The 19,747-nt window shown below is 36.4% G+C and overlaps 3 protein-coding genes across 5 annotated transcripts in view; 2 read left to right on the top strand and 1 right to left on the bottom strand.

The window, feature by feature from the left end:
- The window catches only part of LOC307163494 (formyl peptide receptor 2-like), a 322,109-nt gene extending 310,025 nt beyond the window's left edge, over positions 1-12,084 (top strand). Inside the window, exons 2-4 of one of the 2 annotated variants that reach the window (XM_079879542.1) lie at positions 9,504-9,665; positions 10,871-11,315; positions 11,520-12,084. In XM_079879542.1, the coding sequence (XP_079735668.1) occupies positions 10,872-11,315; positions 11,520-11,999 (924 nt within the window). In that variant the 5' untranslated portion in view covers positions 9,504-9,665; position 10,871 and the 3' untranslated portion in view covers positions 12,000-12,084. Of the gene's footprint in view, positions 1-9,503; positions 9,666-10,870; positions 11,421-11,519 lie in introns of both variants that reach the window. The other variant, XM_079879541.1, reaches the window with a different exon arrangement.
- On the top strand, positions 2,449-6,142 carry LOC307163493 (formyl peptide receptor 2-like). Its single transcript, XM_079879540.1, has 4 exons — positions 2,449-2,497; positions 2,912-3,136; positions 3,966-4,518; positions 4,623-6,142. Exons 3-4 carry the CDS (start codon positions 3,967-3,969, stop codon positions 5,121-5,123), a joined length of 1,053 nt encoding a protein of 350 aa, XP_079735666.1. The 5' UTR covers positions 2,449-2,497; positions 2,912-3,136; position 3,966; the 3' UTR covers positions 5,124-6,142.
- A 3,340-nt stretch (positions 12,085-15,424) lies between the features above and the next one.
- lim2.4 (lens intrinsic membrane protein 2.4) lies at positions 15,425-19,702 on the bottom strand. 2 transcript variants are annotated; one of them, XM_079879551.1, is made up of 6 exons: positions 19,272-19,702; positions 17,142-17,355; positions 16,870-16,935; positions 16,580-16,729; positions 16,333-16,467; positions 15,425-15,659 (listed from the first exon to the last, which is right to left on the bottom strand). In XM_079879551.1, the coding sequence occupies exons 2-6, from the start codon at positions 17,314-17,316 to the stop codon at positions 15,598-15,600; spliced, it is 588 nt and encodes a 195-aa protein (XP_079735677.1). In that variant the 5' UTR covers positions 17,317-17,355; positions 19,272-19,702; the 3' UTR covers positions 15,425-15,597. The 2 variants fall into 2 exon arrangements, with proteins under 2 accessions (XP_079735677.1, XP_079735678.1); XM_079879552.1 differs by lacking the exon at positions 16,870-16,935.
- Between the last annotated feature and the right edge of the window lie 45 nt (positions 19,703-19,747).

Below are 19,747 nucleotides of genomic sequence, written 5' to 3'. Positions count from 1 at the left end.
TAATGCGTTTTTTTACTCATAACATCAAAAAGTAATCTGATTACGTAATGATGTTACTTTTAATGCGTTTCTTTACTCATAACATCAAAAAGTAATCTGATTACATAATGCATGTTACTTGTAATGCTTTTCCTTCCTCATAACATCAAAAAGTAATCTGATTATGTAATGTGCGTTATTGTAATGCGTTTCTTTACTCATAACATCAAAAAGTAATCTGATTACGTAATGCATGTTACTTGTAATGCGTTTCTTTACTCGTTACATCAAAAAGTAATCTGATTAGGTAATGCACATTACTTTTAGTTAATTATTTGTTAGATCAAAAAGTAATCTGATTAGGTAATGCATGTTACTTGTAACACATTACTTTACTTGTAACATAAAAAAAGTAATCTGAATGGCTTATGCATGTTACTTGTAATGCGTTACCCCCAACACTGATCATTTCAGATGAGATTGAAAAAACGTATCGCTAGGTTTTCTCAGAGGAGGGCTATGATAGAAATGTGCATGTCCATCTTGAACATAATCAGAATTATCAGCTAATAAGGGTAAATATCCATACTCTGGTGCACTGGAGAGAGCATCTGAGTGGTTTCCACAGTTGTACCTTGACAGGCTGTAGAAAATTCTGATGGAATCATGTCCTCATGTTCTGATATCAAAGATACGCGAAGTGCAACTTATGAAGTTGTATGAAGCCTTTGCAATATTTTGCATTTATATTTTTTGTATATATTTTATAGTTTTTACATGATTTGATATAATTGCTTTGATTAGTTTGTTAAATTCACATACTTTATCTGTTTGATTATTGTCTTATATTTAATACAGTATATCTTCAGTTTAAACTAACCGCATGCAGTCCACTCAAGTGGACATCTGAAGATCTCATTGAAAAATTTGTAAAAAAATAAAATAAAAATCAATTCTTGTTTTTCATGCCCTAAGAGCAATAAAAACACATAGGAAAAAAATCCTGACTGAGGTTATCATAATTCATGCATGAAAGGGTTAAATACATTTCCATGTATTTTAGCCCATCTCTGATTGAGGGTATACGCAATAATGATGTATTAAAATGGGAAACGTTTATCTTTGCGATGTCAAAACTATCCCCATTCACACAGATCCACGAAAGCTACTAAAAACGCTGTATTATGCTGCCAGGCCAGTAGTTGGCGATGTCACTTTGTAAAGAAAAACTACGCAGCTATGGACTGAACACGTAATACGCATGCGTTTACACAGAGATGATACCGGTATTGTTTCCTAAAACTTGCAATTTGAATTCTATTGTCAAAGGTTTGTGTTTTCGGGCCCCAAAAATGTCATTGTCGTGTAAATGAACAGCCAAAACGAATAAAAAGTTTTCCGTTTTTAGTTGAAAACGGTGTCATGTATAAACTGCCCCTGAATTGTAGTCGACAGCATCATCACCTGACCTGGGATTTGAGGCTATCCTGTGTAGCAGGGCTGCCAACTCTCACGCATTGAGCGTGAGACTCACGCAATTGACACTTTTCACACGCTCTCACGCCACACATCCATTTTCTCACGCACAGAAAAATTGCGGAGCAAAGAGGTACTTTTAATATTAAACCAATTCTCAGCTCTTAGATTCCGTCAATTTATTACGAAATTCAGACAAAAATACGTTTGGCGCTTGTAAATGTGACGTGACAGATCGCTGAGCGCCTCAGTTCAAGTGCACGTGAACCGATCATCTGTTACTTTTTTATTTAAAGATGCAGTACAACTTACCGAAAGTATACATAATATCGACCAATTAGTGTTTTTCAACCACGGAAAGAGGTCAATATATAACAGCAGGAGAACAATTATGTCACATAACGTTACATTTACCTCAGGAAAGCCATTTAATGACCATAGCATGTTAACTGAATAGAAAAAATAGCTAGAGAGGAGATTTTGCTGAGCACTATATTACATATTTATTATATTTTTACTTATGTCATTAAATAATTGTTATTATAACAAAAACTGCATTATATTTAATTTAATTTGTTATTTTCAACCTTTAATAATACCAGCAGATTGGGCCCTCTATGTTTACAGCATTAGGTGAGATTATTTTTTTTAATAAAATGTAAAATAAACATGTATACAAATTAGTCAATATTGAATCAAAATCGGAATCAAATCACAAGAATGGAATTGAAATCTTGAAATTTTTGTCAAGCAATAATAAAAACTGTATCCTACCAGTCATTGTAGAATGTAAACATTCTAATATGTTGTCACTAAATTTAGTTACCAAATGTTTTGACAATCACAATTACACTTATTGTGATGCAATATTTGTTTTTACATAACCACCCCCCCCCCCCCCCCCCCCCCCCCCCGCCCAAAAAATCAAATAAAATCTCACTCCAAGCTAAACTCAAAAGTTGGCAGCCCTGGTGTAGTGTTGTCAAAAGTACCGACTTCGGACTTGTGTCTTTGAATACTTAAATATGCAATGTCAAGTCAGGTAAAGTCACCTTTATTTATATAGCGCTTTATACAATATTTCAATGTTCATACAATGTTTCAACGCTATACAGTGATAACAGGAAAATTATGCATTTCGGCTGTTTTAACTGAAGTCAGTTCAGTGTTGATTCAGTTCTGTTGTAAAGATCATCAATTATTAAATTAGTTAATTTCATCTCTAAGCAGTTCTACAAAGAATTATGTCATTGTTCAGTTCAGTTTTCACTGACAGTGTTTCATTTAACAGTGTAAGTACAGTCAGATCAATAATGTTTTTTTTTTTTTAATATTAAGTGACATAAATAATATATGAATGTGCTAAAGCCACACTTCACTTACAACAATTTTGTTTACGTAAAAAAAACAAAGGTTTATGTAAGTCTCCTCCCCCTTTCCATTTCTCTGTCTTCAGGGAAAACACATGAACGTCCTGTTCTATGAGGCTAAGGAGCAAAAGGAAGATAGCAACTACAAGTAACATCAATGAACTAGCCACCGATTCATTTTTTAAGCATAGCAAAATGACATTTTAATAGTCATACACAGCTCCTATTGACTCATTTACGAAGGATTTCGCAGTTTTTTTCCCTCAAGATTGATGGATTGGTCTGATTTGTGAAAACACTGATGTGTACAGGTAAGAACATCCACATCAATTCATCACAAGATTATATATATTTCTGTCCTCATTTTGTACCAAGTTTTTTTTATTTATTAATATTATTATTATGGTGACACTTTACAATAAGGTTTCATTAGTTAACATTAGTTGACTACATTAGTTAACATGAACTAATTATGAATTGCACTTCTTCAGCATTTGTTAATCTTTGTTAATGTTAATTTCAACATTTAGTTTTGCAAGTTTCCCAGTTAACACAGCTAACATATCTGAAGCAGGGCAACAGTTCTGCTAAAAACAACAGCAACAACAATACTGGGATAAAGTAACTATGATTTATGAAATCCTAAATGTTTGCATCTGTGATTTCACAGAGTAATTTGAAATTTATAACTGACCTTGTTATTTTTGGTGCACCAATATAAAATTTGTGTGGCAGTACTGATATCCGATTATTTAGAATGACATCTGCCAATACAGATAACGATAGCCAACGATAGTTCCGATAGTTTTGTGTCAATCGTCCCTGATCATCAGCTGTTTTTAAACAAACGGCCGATACAATTATTGGTTGATACATCGGTGCATCCCTTGTTATTGCTATCCCTTGTACTTTGTGATCTAATGTGCTTTTAACAGCACTCATAACACCAAAAGTGATTTTCTACTGCCTGATGGTTGCATCTTACAAAATTATGAAAATTTTATCCATTTGAGCATTTTAGAATTTTCTGAGCGAACCTATGCCAAATTAGTCTTCCAAGTTGTCTTAGAAATTAATGTCAAGACAGATCTATTGTTTAAACTAAAGGAACATTTACTGATTTGTCTGTCTTGGTTATAGAATGACTTCCAATACAACACTTCTCCATTATGCCCACTCTGACATCTCAAACCACCATGAGAACACTACAGTGGACGTCGAAGTCATCATGAATGAAGTCAGCATTGTCTTCCTCGCCATCATCATTCTGTTTGGCACCACTGGGAACTCTGTGGTCATCTGGGTTGCCAGCTTCCGCATGAAGCCCAACGTCACGAACGTATGGTTGGTCAACCTTGCAGTTGCTGACCTGATCTTCTGCCTGACACGAGTCCTATCACTAATCTCAAGCCTTTTCTTTGACTACTGGCCTTTTGGGGTCTTTCTCTGCAAGTTCAATGGTTTCTTCAAGTACGCCAACATGTTCTGCAGTGTTTTCCTTCTGGCTGTCATCAGTGTGGATCGAGCGCTTTGCATTTGCCGCCCAGTGTTCACCAGGAAACGACGGACGTTATGTGCAGCTCGTGTGGTCAGTGTGGGAGTTTGGATTGTGGCGGTGATCTTTAGTTCACCGTATTTTGTGTACCGGCAGGTCTACCCTGGCAAGAACAACCTGAGCCACTGCTCACTGAAGGTCAGCATGGCTGCACACATATATAAATAATCATGCATATGCATTTTTATATAATGATTTTATTTAGTAAATATATTAATGCCATCATTTTATTTCATTTGCAGCGCAAAGGAGCAGCGGAAGCAGGTGACAATTCAGCAAAGTATGTCTACTACTGCATTCGTTTCATCTGTGGATTCCTGTTGCCCTTCCTGGTCATCCTTATCTGTTACATACTATCTGCTGTTGGGATACGCAGAACACGGCTCTCTGGCAAATCGAGGCCTCTTCGGATTCTTGCTGTATTGGTCTGTGCCTTTTTCCTATGTTGGGCCCCCTACCACTTTCTAGGACTGGTCAAATTGGTGGATAAAAACAACAAGGCGGTAAAAGTAGGATGGAGTATGTCTTCAAACTTAGCCTATTTCAACAGCTGCATTAACCCATTGCTGTACTTCTGCATGGGACTGGATGTTAGTCGACACTGCAACCAAAGTCTGTCTGGGATTTGTCACAGAGCTTTTATGGAGGAAGGCCAAACTTTGTTCCAACGGGGCACTGGGGACGAAAGATGTAATTTCATTCCAAAGACTGCAGGCAGTATGGGCCCTATTTTAACAATCTAAGCACATGGCCTAAAGAGCACGGTACGCGTGTCTGAATCCACTTTTGCAACAAGGAAAAATGGTTGCCGCACCTGGCGCAAGGTCTAAAAGGGTTGTCCCTATTCTCCTAATGAGTTTTGGGTGTAACGTGTAGCATCTGGACCAATCAGACACACACAAATTATTCATTATATCTAATGAATAATCCAGCAAACTCACTCTCCCAACAAAGGTCTATGAAACTTCCCCCAAAAACCAACATCACAAATGAATCTAACACACTGGCAAAACTGTTACAGGACACATTAAGACTGATAAGAAGTTTTACAACCCCAAAAGGAATTTACAGAGAGTTGTGACTCTCACCTAATTTTTACTGAGAAGGAGAAATAAACCCTGTTAATCCTATATATTCTATGTATAACCACTTGAGAAATGTATAAACATGTATCACATTTTCCCATCTCATGATTTTCCTTTTATGTGGTTTGGCCTTTGTTTTCTTGTAAACTCTATTGGGTTAATGTTTCAGACTTTGCATACTATGGTTAACCAAAATCATATGTGTGGCATGTTTGGTCTCTATAAACTCCAATCTTTGTCCCCCATTTGTTAATTTACATTACATTTTGCTAACTTTGTGACACAATAGTATTATAAGACTCTTGAAGATTCTCTTCTTAAACACCCAATGAAATTAGATATGCAAATGCCCTGCTAGAACACAATGGGTCGTAAAAATTTCCCTCCAAAGGGAAAACTTCTTATTGGCTCACACACCCCCAGAGGGTGTGACATCTTCACGCTTTAAAAATCACTGATCACAAGATCAGCTCTCTTACTCTCTTAGTCCTCTTACTCTCTTAGTCCTTTTCTGGAATCCTGATGTGAAGAATTTCAAACAATGCTATAACCTCTTGCTTTCCTGTATTCTGCTTCAGCTCTCTTTCCCTTGGTAAACTGTATGCATGTATGTATGTGTATGTTAGAATAGTTTAAGTGTTTAGTCTAGTTAATAAAGTCTTGTTCATGTCACACGTAAAGTTGTCTGTGTCTCAAGCTCATATCTGGAGTCTCTTATCATAGATCTTGACTACTTGCTCTTAGTAGTACTGTAAAGTAAGAAAGACATTTCCCATGCCCCAAAAATGTACATTTCTTAGAATTAATAAACAATTAACATTGAGTGTTCACAGGACAAACAGGTTAATTGATTGTAATATTAATTTACAACATTAAAGGGCACCTATTATGCAAAATTCACTTTTACATGGTGTTTGAACATAAATGTGTGTTGGCAATGTGTGAGCAAAACCACCCTAGAATGATAAAAATCCACCCAGTGGTTTTTTTACAATCTCAATAAATCATAAGCACTGTCTCAGAATGAGCTGTTCTCAGATTTGGCGCAATGTGACGTAGAATTGAGCAGGCCCCTCCCACGACTGTTGAGTGACACTTCAGTTTGAGCCTAGACCCGCCCTGAGTGAGCTGGACACAGAGTCCGCCATTGTTCGACGCTTGAGCAGCTGTAGACAAGAATGTCTCCTAAGCGATTGAGGTGTGTTGTTGATGGATGTAAGAATGAACATGGCAGTCTTCATTTACTCCCGTTGTTACTCAAGGATGGATCTGTACTGTTTGTGATCAAGCTTACACTCCGGAGCAACAGGCCTAACGTGACTGGACACGGAAGAAATGAAAGTGCGAGCGCGCTCTTTATGACAGCTCTTCGAGTCATTTTACCGATATAAGGTTTACCAGTTTATTTAGCACCCACTGAAAAGGTGTGTATATTTGTTTTCTGTTAGTTGTAACGAGTGTTTTGTGTACTTCGCTGTGTATGTTGATGATAATGAAAGGGAGAAAGAGAGAGAGAGAGTTTATGGATAAGACTTTAATGCGCACTTCTTATACTATGTTTATTCAGCTCTTACAGTGATTCTCTGGAGTAAAACTAACGCTCATCTTTTGTGTGATGTACAATAAACTTCTTTGAACTCGTCAGTATATTTTGGTCATCATTCGGACGGGTTTTGCTACAGCAGGCTTGTATTAGTGGATACAAGCAGATGACAAATAAGTTATAACATAATTAAACTAAACTATACCTGTTCTATGTCCATACAGCATATATTCTCTGGCTCTGTGGGCATTATTGTCCGACTCCGAGTCGAAATGAACACCGCAACTGAGAGTTTCTGTTCTGATATTATCAGATGAGATTGTCCTGCTGGCTCTGAGCGGGAGCTCGTGAGGCCCCGCCCCCTGTGACGTGCAGCAGCAGTTAATTTGCATTTAAAGGGCACACACTAAAACAGCGCGTTTTTCTGAGCCCCAAAAAATTACAATTTAAACATGCTGTAAAAAATGATCTGTTGGGTATTTTGTGCTAAAACTTCACATACATACTCTGGGGACATCAGAGACTTATTTTACATCTTGTGAAAAGAGTCATAATAGGTGCCCTTTAAGTTAATTATATTAACTGATCCAAATATTCATAATCAATTATAACCAGTTATTATTGATTATTAATATTTCATAGAGCTAATTTGCTACACATGCAATAAACCAATCAGAGTCTCATCTCCCAATCCACTCGCGCCATGGCGGATTTGCTATTTACATGGGTGAATTTGCAAGTGGAAAAAAGAGAACGCTTCTCTAGCGAGGAAACGGACCTGCTTGTGAGCGAGGTTAAAGCGCGTTGTGGACCCGCCTATAGGCGAACATTTCTAACACGCTCTTTAAATAACAACAACAAAAAAAATGCGCCATTGACTTTAGGCCGGGTTTCAGTTGGTAAACGGTGCAGTCTATTTCAGTTGCTTCAAAATAGCAACTCGTCAACAATGCGCCTGAACACACCTCATTTTCAGACCAGCATTTCCCACGGGCGCACAAATGCATTTGCTATTTAAACAACGTGGCGCATGACGTGAAAATGATAACTGTGTCAGGCTGAAACTAGCAAAACACACTTGCGTTGCGCCTGGTGCCGCATTGCGCCGGGTGTAGGATAGGGCCCTATGAGTTTTATTCTCTTTTTTTGTTCATTTAACAGGTCTATCAAATATCTTAACACTTAAATGCATTAAAAAAAATCTTACAGAATGAATAATGAATGTAGCTACCTCAGTGTCTTAAATCAGTCTTCTTAAATCAGTAGTTGAAGCCTATATGAAATATTGTAAAATGAAAATTAAGATAATTTGTAATGTATTACTTGTAATATAATTTATGTAATGTATAAGGCCTACATGTAATATAATTTATGTATGTTAATGCAACAGTACATTATAATGATTGTTTATGTTAGCCTATGTCTAGGTTTGTTAAATATTAGGCTGACGTGGATAAGATTACCTGAGGCAGGAAGAGAAAGAGGAAATTATTATTGGCCTAACATGTGGAAAATTTTAGACCACGTCTGCATGATGATTGGATCCATCTGAGTTTACTTATCATTCTGTTTCTTTTATTTCTATAATATTTACCTGTGAAATAAATACATGCCTAAGAAAATAAAGCTTCTGCTGCAGTTTTTCTATTACAAAAAGGCCTCAACCAGTCCCAGTTCAAATGTCTTCTGTGATAATCGAAAAAAAATCTGTCAGACAGACAGATATAGATAGATAGATAGATAGATAGATAGATAGATAGATAGATAGATAGATAGACACATAGACAAACTGGCGGCCATGACGTGACAAGACGCTGATGGTGTGAAGGTTGCGGAGTTGCAGGGTTCCTCATCTGCATCTCCCACAGTAAATGATGAGCCACTCAAAAACAGTTTATGTACTATGCCAGGGTCCAGTTGTAATCACCCTCTGGCATCAGCCAACTAAAATCCCAATCCAAGCCACTCCAAAAACTGTAAAAACATCCCAGGAACGATATGGCTATAGGTCAGGAACTCCCCCACAAAATACTCCATCAGCCGCCAATTCTGATAAATGGAGCATAATTTCTACTCGGCACAGCTCCTTTCATCTACAATTTCCATACCTTTCTTTTGCAGTAGAACGATGAACTCGCATTTAATAAACATCAGGAAAAATCAGAGACACACACCAGCACCAAACTTCAACACAAGACAAAGAACAACTGAGTCTGAAAATACACGATGAGGAACATGTGAGACACTAATCAATGAAACAATGAATAACTGTGGAAACCAAGGAATCAGGAACTAAACACACAGGAACTGAACACGGCAATACAAGACATACGAATTTTACAAAAAAGTGAACACAAACATAGGGTAATCGTGACAGACAGATAGATAGATTCATAGATAAGAAACACTTGTCGATGTCTCCTCCCCCTGCTTGCTTGTCTCATCTTTGTCTGCAGAAAATATACATATTAATAGCCAAAAAATTTACTGAAAAGTAGAGATGAGCACGCCCTGGTGTGATGTCAAAGAACCAGCCACTGATTTATTTACTAGCATAGCAAAATATAACTTTATTACTCACGCTTCCATTGACTCCTTCGGGAAGGATTACTTCAGCAGTGTTTCAGTTTTGTAAAAACACTTGGTGCTGTGTACAGGTAAGAACACCCACATCTAATCATTCACAGTTTATTAATAGCCTAGTTAATATTTTATTTTATGAATTTATTTCTTAATTTTTCATTTATTATTTTCCAGGCCATGCAATATATGATATTGTATAACTGCATATATAAAATTTGACACTTTCAAGAAAGAATTATATATAGAATTATTTTTTTCTGAAAGTGTCAAATTGTATTCTTTATTCTACTGTACTGCCTCCAATTTCTTTAATAACTGGTAACACTTTACTTAAAGCCTTTATGCACAATGCATTATAAATGTATTCATAATGTACGCTGTAGTGAATTATATTGTTTCATAATATATAATAATTGTAACCAAAGTTAAAATGCATTTTAATATTTGCCCATTCTTCGTTACATCTGAAATTGGTTGTTTGTCATGTGTTTTAATGTATTATACTTTATAAAGTTGAAACAATGTATTATAATATATTATAACTGTGGTTACAGGGATAAGGGGCATTTCAAGGAATAATAAATGCATTAAAAATGTTTATAATACATTTATACATAAAGGCTTTAAGTAAATTGTTACCAAACATTTTTATCTGAAGCAATGTTTTACAACATAATTATAACTAAAGAAGACATTTATGATATCCTAAATGTTTGTACACTGTAAACAATAAACCTGTGTAATTTTCTGTAAAAATACATCAGCTGTGGTTGCCAGAACATTTTAGGTTTTAGAGGACTGAACTTAATCTTATGGTAAAAAAAATATATTTTTAATTAACTGACACAATGTTCATATTCCATTTAAATAAAATCTGTTTCATACCAGTGTAATACACTGATAACCACCATATAATAGAGTTAGTAAAAGAGGCACATAGTAAGATATTACAAGTGAGCACACGGCTCGAGCGCGCTCGATACCGCGCGCTCAGACATAGACAAGACAAAACAGGGGTGTCAGAGCTCTGTCACAAAACCAAGAAGTGACAGAACCCTCACATTAACAATCACGAAAGGGTTTTATTTTGTCTGACAGCATCTTCTATGTGCAAAATTATGAAAATTGATAGTGATATTAAATATATATTTGACCATTTATGAAATTCCTGTGGCAAAGTCTCCCTAGTTGGCTTACAAATTGACGTCAAGAATGAACAGATCTGTTGGTACACAGGAAAATGAAGGAACATTAATGGTTTTATCTCTCTTGGCTGTAGAATGACTTCCAATACAACTCTTCTACATTATGCCCCCTCTGTCTCAAACCACCATAAGAACACTACAGTGGACCCTGAAGCCATTATAAAAACAGTCAACATTGTCTTCCTCTCCATCATCATTCTCTTCGGCACCACTGGGAACTCTGTGGTCATCTGGGTTGCCAGCTTCCGGATGAAGCCCAGTGTTACTAATGTGTGGTTGGTCAACCTTGCAGTTTCTGACCTGATCTTCTGCCTGACACGAGTCACTCCTCTTATCAGAGATCTTTTCTTTGACTACTGGCCTTTTGGGGTCTTTCTCTGCAAGTTCAATGGTTTCTTCAAGTACGCCAACATGTTCTGCAGTGTTTTCCTTCTGGCTGTCATCAGTGTGGATCGAGCGCTTTGCATTTGCCGCCCAGTGTTCACCAGGAAACGACGGACGTTATGTGCAGCTCGTGTGGTCAGTGTGGGAGTTTGGATTGTGGCGGTGATCTTTAGTTCACCGTTCTTTGTGTACCGACATGTCTTCCCTGGCAAGAACAACTTCAGCCAATGCTCACTGAGGGTCAGAGTGTCTGCACAAATGCCTAAAATCATTTTTTTTACTCACATCTGCATGTACTATAGAAAATAAGTGAATATGAATTTGTGATTTCATTTACAGGAGAAAGGAAGAAAAGAGTATGCCTACTACCTCATTCGTTTCATCTGTGGATTCCTGTTGCCCTTCCTGGTCATCCTTACCAGTTACATACTAGCTGCTGTTGGGATACGCAGAACACGGCTCTCTGGCAAATCGAGGCCTCTTCGGATTCTTGCTGTATTGGTCTGTGCTTTTTTCATATGTTGGGCCCCCTACCACTTTCTAGGACTAGTAAAATTGGTGCATAACGACAACACGTCAGTAAATATAGGATGGAGTTTGGCTTCAAACTTAGCCTATTTCAACAGCTGCGTTAACCCAGTGCTGTACTTCTGCATGGGACTGGATGTTAGACAACAATGTAACCAAAACCTGTCAGGGATTTTTCATAGAGCTCTTATGGAGGAAAGTCACTTTTTGCAGTCCCAGGAACGCTTAAGGAACGAAAGCTGTAATTCTTTTTCAAAGACTTCAGGCAATGAGCGTATGACGAATGTTTAAGAGAAATTTGTTTAAAGCAAACTTTTTCCTTATCCAGTTTGGCATTTTGAAAAATTAGAAATAAAATGTATATATCAGAAAAAAAGCTGCCTATTGAATTTCCATATGAAATGCTTTTTATGGTTTTAGTTTTTAGATGAGATCTATATATAGCGTTAAAATTGTTCTTTGCTGCCTGCATTGCGTCCTCTGCAGTTTCAATCTAAAGACATATACACTCACCTAAAGGATTATTAGGAATACCTGTTCAATTTCTCATTAATGCAATTATCTAATCAGCCAATCACATGGCAGTTGCTTCAATGCATTTAGGGGTGTGGTCCTGGTCAAGACAATCTCCTGAACTCCAAACTGAATGTCAGAATGGGAAAGAAAGGTGATTTAAGCAATTTTGAGCGTGGCATGGTTGTTGGTGCCAGACGGGCCGGTCTGAGTATTTCGCAATCTGCTCAGTTACTGGGATTTTCACGCACAACCATTTCTAGGGTTTACAAAGAATGGTGTGAAAAGGGAAAAACATCCAGTATGCGGCAGTCCTGTGGACGAAAATGCCTTGTTGATGCTAGAGGTCAGAGGAGAATGGGCAGACTGATTCAAGCTGATAGAAGAGCAACTTTGACTGAAATAACCACTCGTTACAACTGAGGTATGCAGCAAAGCATTTGTGAAGCCACAACACGCACAATCTTGAGGAGGATGGGCTACAACAGCAGAAGACCCCACCGGGTACCACTCATCTCCACTACAAATAGGAAAAAGAGGCTACAATTTGCACGAGCTCACCAAAATTGGACAGTTGAAGACTGGAAAAATGTTGCCTGGTCTGATGAGTCTCGATTTCTGTTGAGACATTCAGATGGTAGAGTCAGAATTTGGCGTAAACAGAATGAGAACATGGATCCATCATGCCTTGTTACCACTGTGCAGGCTGGTGGTGGTGGTGTAATGGTGTGGGGGAGGTTTTCTTGGCACACTTTAGGCCCCTTAGTGCCAATTGGGCATCGTTTAAATGCCACGGCCTACCTGAGCATTGTTTCTGACCATGTCCATCCCTTTATGACCACCATGTACCCATCCTCTGATGGCTACTTCCAGCAGGATAATGCACCATGTCACAAAGCTCGAATCATTTCAAATTGGTTTCTTGAACATGACAATGAGTTCACTGTACTAAAATGGCCCCCACAGTCACCAGATCTCAACCCAATAGAGCATCTTTGGGATGTGGTGGAACGGGAGCTTCGTGCCCTGGATGTGCATCCCACAAATCTCCATCAACTGCAAGATGCTATCCTATCAATATGGGCCAACATTTCTAAAGAATGCTTTCAGCACCTTGTTGAATCAATGCCACGTAGAATTAAAGGAGAACTCCGGTCAATTTTAACATTGAGCTCATTTTTTTGTAAATTTGGAGTGCTGTCAATACAGAGAACAACGACAAAAATCGGTGTTGCCTACACCGTGTTATCCTCTTTTTAAAATTTGCACCCTGTTGACTTCAATGGGGCAAGTTTTAAACCTGCTTTTAGCCTCTTAACATCCTTGATGTGTCATTACAAGTGCCCAGCCATGTGAGTGATTCCTTCAGAGTGATTGTCGAGTTCACGCGTGTGATCATAGGTAACTAAACCTATGCGCGTGAACTCGACAATCGATTACTGTGGACTTCGACCGAAAACAGGATGTAAATACAGGTATGTGCGCTGGCTGAAATAACATCACTTTTATTCATATCTTTCACATCTACTGTAGTCAGATTCACTGTGTTCACTCTGAAGGAATCACTCACAATGGCTGGGCACTTGTAATGACACATCAAGGATGTTAAGAGGCAAAAAGCAGGTTTAAAACTTGCCTCATTGAAGTCAACAGGGTGCAAATTTTAAAAAGAGGATAACACGGTGTAGGCAACACCGATTTTTGTCGTTGTTCTCTGTACTGACAGCACTCCAAATTTACAAAAAAATGAGCTCAATGTTAAAATTGACCGGAGTTCTCCTTTAAGGCAGTTCTGAAGGCGAAAGGAGGTCAAACACAGTATTAGTATGGTGTTCCTAATAATCCTTTAGGTGAGTGTATTTACAAAATGAAAATCATATATTTACAAAATAAGCAAAGTTAATTTACCATTATATTGTCAGATTGGAAATATCAGCCTTTCCCCATACAAATAGGAGCTATACTTGTTTGTCTACAAAAGTATTTAACCTACTGTATTCAATTGAAGTTAAAACTATAATATGATGCATTCAGATTTAAGTTTCTCAACTGTTGTCTTAATAATTAGTACCATTACTTTGCTTTGACAATTTGAATTTGTTCGATCACTAAACTATTACATTATTAAACAACATTTCAGGAATATTGTTCAATGTGAAATTCTTTGTTCAAATGTGTTTGACTAGTTAGGACAACACTTGTGGGAATTCATTTGTTTCTCGCTTAACATAGCCTAAACAGGAACATTTAGTTGTTGTTGTGGGAACTGAATTAACATGTTTCCTGCTGATATCTGACCACCTGTTATCTGTCATCAATGTTCTCCCAGTTCATGTTTCTTGTAATAAAATGTTACATATACAAACATTTCTCCAAAACTTTTAAGTCCTAATGGCACAACTGAGTTTTTGAAGTTGTCAGTTTTTCACTATTCTTGTAAAGATGCAAGATATATGGAATATTACTTTAGAACATGTGGTCTTCTTCAGAAAAACCCCAAAGGAGGAAATGAATTGCATTTTTAAGTATTTGAAATCCACTTCTACTTTTTTGACCTTCTTTGGTAGAAAATTGTATTTAAAGAATTGTTCAGAACAGGAAGGACCCTAGCTCATTTCTATGAATAAAAAACCAAATAATTATGAGGCAATGCATTTATATATAACTTTTTGTGCATTTAAAAAAAGTGCTGACATAATGAAAGTAAAGCTTTGTTAAAACTGAATAATTACCGGAAAAAATAAACAAAAATACACATATGATATAAAATGACATAAAAGTGAGTCCTGTTTAAATCTCTTTTTTCTTCCTTTTCTCTCACATATGCAGTGTTTAACACAGGATGCGCCCCACTTGCTGACTATGTAATTAAGCTGCAAGTGTGAAACTGTAAGTCTGATACTTATGGCCACATGGTGAAATAAATGCTTAAACGCAAAGAAGCTGAGGGTGAAACTAAATTGCAAAACAAATACAGTAGTTACATAACTATGTGCAATCTGTAACTTCTAACGGATGGACAGATGTTCTAAACATGATAACTAGCAAGTATTCATGTGAGGTCATAAATATATTCCAATGCAATATATCAAGAGAGAAACTTAAACAGAAAATGATTTGATTTGATGTAGATTTTTTATTGAAAAAAATTATGAAAAGTGAAATAAACATTTGTGAAAACTGGTATATTTATCTGTGCAGAATTATACAAATATATTTGCAAGTCCTTTAATGCTGTTTTAGGCTATTGAGATGGTGTATTTTTGAAGTTTAGTGTTTTAAGGCCTAACGTTAAGCAATCCTCATAGATCTGATAAAGGTCCTGATGATTTCCGGGCCAAAACTTTCTGCTGCTTGCAGTTTTAATTGCTTCAGGTTAGCGACTTCCAACCACTCTCCTGGATTCATACATTCTGTGAGCACACATGTAGAATATCCCTGCAAAAGACAATTTTCAAATCACAAACATGCAAAAAAATGAAATAAATAGAGATTTACTTTGCTCTTTTGCTACTTTTAACCATTAATGGGACTTAATAAAGAGAGCATTCACATTTTTATTGTGCTAACCATAAAGATGTGTGTAAAAGTGATGAGGATGATTCATTTATTTAGTATTTTATGCATTTTTGTAACACTTTTGTTAACATTAGTTAATTAACTAACATGAAGCAATACATTTGTTACTGTATTTGAATCCAGCTGTTCATTGTTTGTTCATGTTACTTCATGGTGCATTAGCTAATGTTAACAAATACAACTTTTGATTTTAAATATGTATTAGTAAATGTTGAAATTAATATTAACAAAAGATTAATAAATGCTGTAGATGTGCAGTTTAACTATAGGCCTAACTAATGTTAAACCTTTTTGTAAAGTTTTACCCATTTATTCATGAGTTTGTTCTGTATGCTTTTGGAGCAGAACTTCATCATGAGGTTTTTAAGGTCTTTTAACCACATCCTGAGGCATATCAAAGCACATTTCCTTGATTCTTTCCGTTATGCACCAGTAGAACATTTCATAACTTTTAACACTCCCTTTGTTCTAAACCCTCTTCTATGGGTCAATCTTTGCCCGTTAAATAGCAGTCTATGAGGTTTTCTATCACCTGCAAAGAAGGTCATGAGCATGGCCACCCATCCTAGTATGTAGGACCAGGAGAAGCGCCAGTCTCCGAAACGCTTGCCCAGGAAGCTTAGGGTTACGCCAGTGTAGATCGCCATAGCCAGCAGCACAAACAGGGCTGGGTGTGAACAAAGCGATGGGTTAATAAATGTATAGAGGAAGAGTAATACCATCAATATTTGACCTTGACCTTTCATTCACATTTAAATATGCATATGTTTATGACTTACTGGAGATGAAAAACATGATTCCTGCAGCAAAGGAACGACTGAATCTCTCAAAGGCAGAAAAATGGGCAAACGAGAGGATGCCTGCCATGATGCCCGCAAAGCACGCTATTCCTGAGAGGATCATGAATGCCCGTGTGGCATTCCAATATGCTGAGGAAAGAGACAAGAAATGTTCTCAAAACAATCCTAAAGAAGGGTATCATCCTCCTATTATCATCCCAACCAATTCTTGTCACTGTTTGTTTGATTTTTCTCATTTGATCTTTAAAAAACTGTCCCTGCGCAATCACCTTGAACGACCCACAGTACAGCTCCTGTAATCTCAGATGCCATCTTATTAGACCACTTTGGTGCGCCTGTTCAGAATACGAATGTTCAACACAAACCAGTCTAAGGAGCTCTGCATAGCAAAAAGAATAAACCACTGCCATCTACAGGCCAAAAATGGTCTCAAAGCTCAAATGCAGGTGCCAAAATTCTTGTATAATGTTATAGGGGACTTTAAAAATAGCGATAGCGCAAAAATATGTTTCTGGGGTTTGCATGAATAAAATGAGCTTACCTATACTTGCTGTCTGCATGTAGCACTTGTTGGCCATGCAGTACCTCCACAGGCCTTGATGGGCATAGCTGCCAGAGAGGCGATACTGCATCCAATAATCTGTTGCCGTGGAGACCACTATTAGGATGTTCCCCACAATGGCACAGAACAGGCCGCCGCCCATAAAGCTGTACATCCTGACACACGCTGGGACTATGCAGGAAGGAGATATACACTAAAGAGATATGAGAAATGAGTCACGAAAGAGTTTCGATTTTTCACATACAGATGCTTATACTGTACACACATTCATAAATGGCACACAAAGTGGCACAAAAACAATTTTATTCAAGATTCATCCAATTAAGTCAGTTTAATGTGATTTAAGTTGAAATTACTTAAATATCCAAGTTGATTGTACTCAATTTTTTAATAAATTTGCAAATTAGCATTACTCAAGCTTCACAATAATTTTTAGTACTTAAAAACAAGATTTTAGTAACGCTTTACAATAAGATCTCAATTATTAACATTCGCCAATGCATTGACTAACATGAACTAACAATAAGGAATATATTTGTACTGCATTATTTAATCTTTGTTAGTGTCAGTCAATAAAAAATGTTCATAGTACACAGTGCATTAACTAATACTAACAGAACTTCTGATCTTAAAAATGTATTAGTAAGAATAATAAATGTTGTAGCAGTTTTCTTCATGGTTCATGTTAACTAATGTAGTTAACTCATGTTGTAAGGTAAAAAACCTAGTTAACATTAGTTAACTACATTAGTTAGCATGAACTAATAATGTACTGCACTATTTATACAGCATTTATTTAATCTTTGTTAATGTTAATTTCAACATTTACTAATACTTTATTAAAATTTTGTTAACGTTAATGCACTGTGAACTAACATGAACAAACAATGAATAGCTATATTTTATTAATTAACATTAACAAAGATTAACAAATAGTAACAAATGGATTGCCCATGGTTAGTTCAAGTTAGTTAATACATTAACTAATGTTAACTAATGAACCTTATTGTAAAGTGTTACCTATTTTCTTTATACTTATGTCAATTCATTCGTTATTTTTCTTCGCACTGGGAGCTTAAAAATACAGATGCTATGGCCTTCTCATATTGAAAAAAGAAACCTGTCCCATTGAGACATATGAACTTTATGATATTCCAGATTAGATAGTCAAGAAATTTTGGTAACACTTTTGTTTAGGGTCCAATTCTCACTATTAACTGCTTAATAACATGCTTATTACTAGGATATTAGCTGTTTATTAGTACTTGTAAATCACATAATAATGCCTTTTTCTGCATGACCATATTCTACATTCCTTAATCCTGCCCAATACCTAAACTTAACAACTACCTATTACTAAATACTATATTAATATAACTAATATTATTAAATACTAACTATAGTTAGTATTCATTGATTCATTGACTTAGTTGAATTTGCTAAAATTCATTGACTTAGTTAAGATTCATTGACTTAGTTGAATTTGCTAAAAAAAATTATGTTAATTGGTTCCACATAATTAATTTTAGCTACATTTAAACAAATGCATTACGTTGAACTAAGTTCAACGTAATGCATTTGTTAAAATGTAGCTAAAATCAATTGTGTGGAACCACTTACGATAAAAACATTTAGTAAATTCAATGAATTTACTGAAATCATTGAATTTACTAAAAAAAATTATCGTAAGTGGTTCCACACAATTGATTTTAGCTACATTTAAACAAATGCATAAAGCTGAACTTAGTTCAACGTAATGCATTTGTTTAAATGTAGCTAAAATTAATTATGTGGATCCAATTAACATAATTTTTTTTAGTAAATTCAACTAGTCAATGAATCATTTTTTTCAGTGTATTTATAAGCAATTATTAGGAGTTTGTTGAGGCAAAAGTCGTAGTTAATAGTTAGTTAATAGTGAGAATCTGACCGAAAGCGAGAGTGTGACCGAAATTTCTGTAATGTAACGTAATGGACATGCTCATCATAAAATAACAAGTTCCATTCACACTGCATTGACATCTCAATCAGCGAATCAAATATTAAGGATATTTACAGAAATATACAAAAAAACAACTAAAAAAAACATGCAAGTTTTTCATCGCTTACCTTGTTGCTTCTGAGGCAAATCCCTCTTTGCTTATCCTCTGGGGAAAGAGGGAGTGAGAGAGTGGAGAGGGAGGGAGAGATGTTAAGAGGCAAAAGAGAAATGGACAACCTCTGTTGCCCTTTTTTGTTGATGGTGGCAAAATCCTTTAAACGCTACCTCCTCTGTCTCTGAAACAAATACACTTGAACTGGTTAGGGCAGGGGCCCTGGTGTGTCTGACTTTTCACTGTGTGTATGCATGATGTCAATGGTCCTTCTTTTGTTTAAAGAGTAGACTGTTCTGTAGCTGCACATATTCAATGGATTGCTTTAGTGCAGCGGTCAATGCAAAATGCTGAGTTGCATGGTTGCTTTGACAGGGGCCACAGCATGGCTACACGCAGGCATACCTATAGTTTAAAATGCAATAAACCCAATGTTTCCCATTCCCAAATCGAATTACTGAATCAGTTTTTTTCGATATAGTTCACACATGA

Source organism: Squalius cephalus, assembly GCF_949319135.1.
Source record: "Squalius cephalus genome assembly, chromosome: 8".
NCBI lineage: Eukaryota > Metazoa > Chordata > Actinopteri > Cypriniformes > Leuciscidae > Squalius > Squalius cephalus.
The sequence above is the reverse complement of the archived record's forward strand: the minus strand, read 5'-3'. Positions and strand labels throughout refer to the sequence as shown.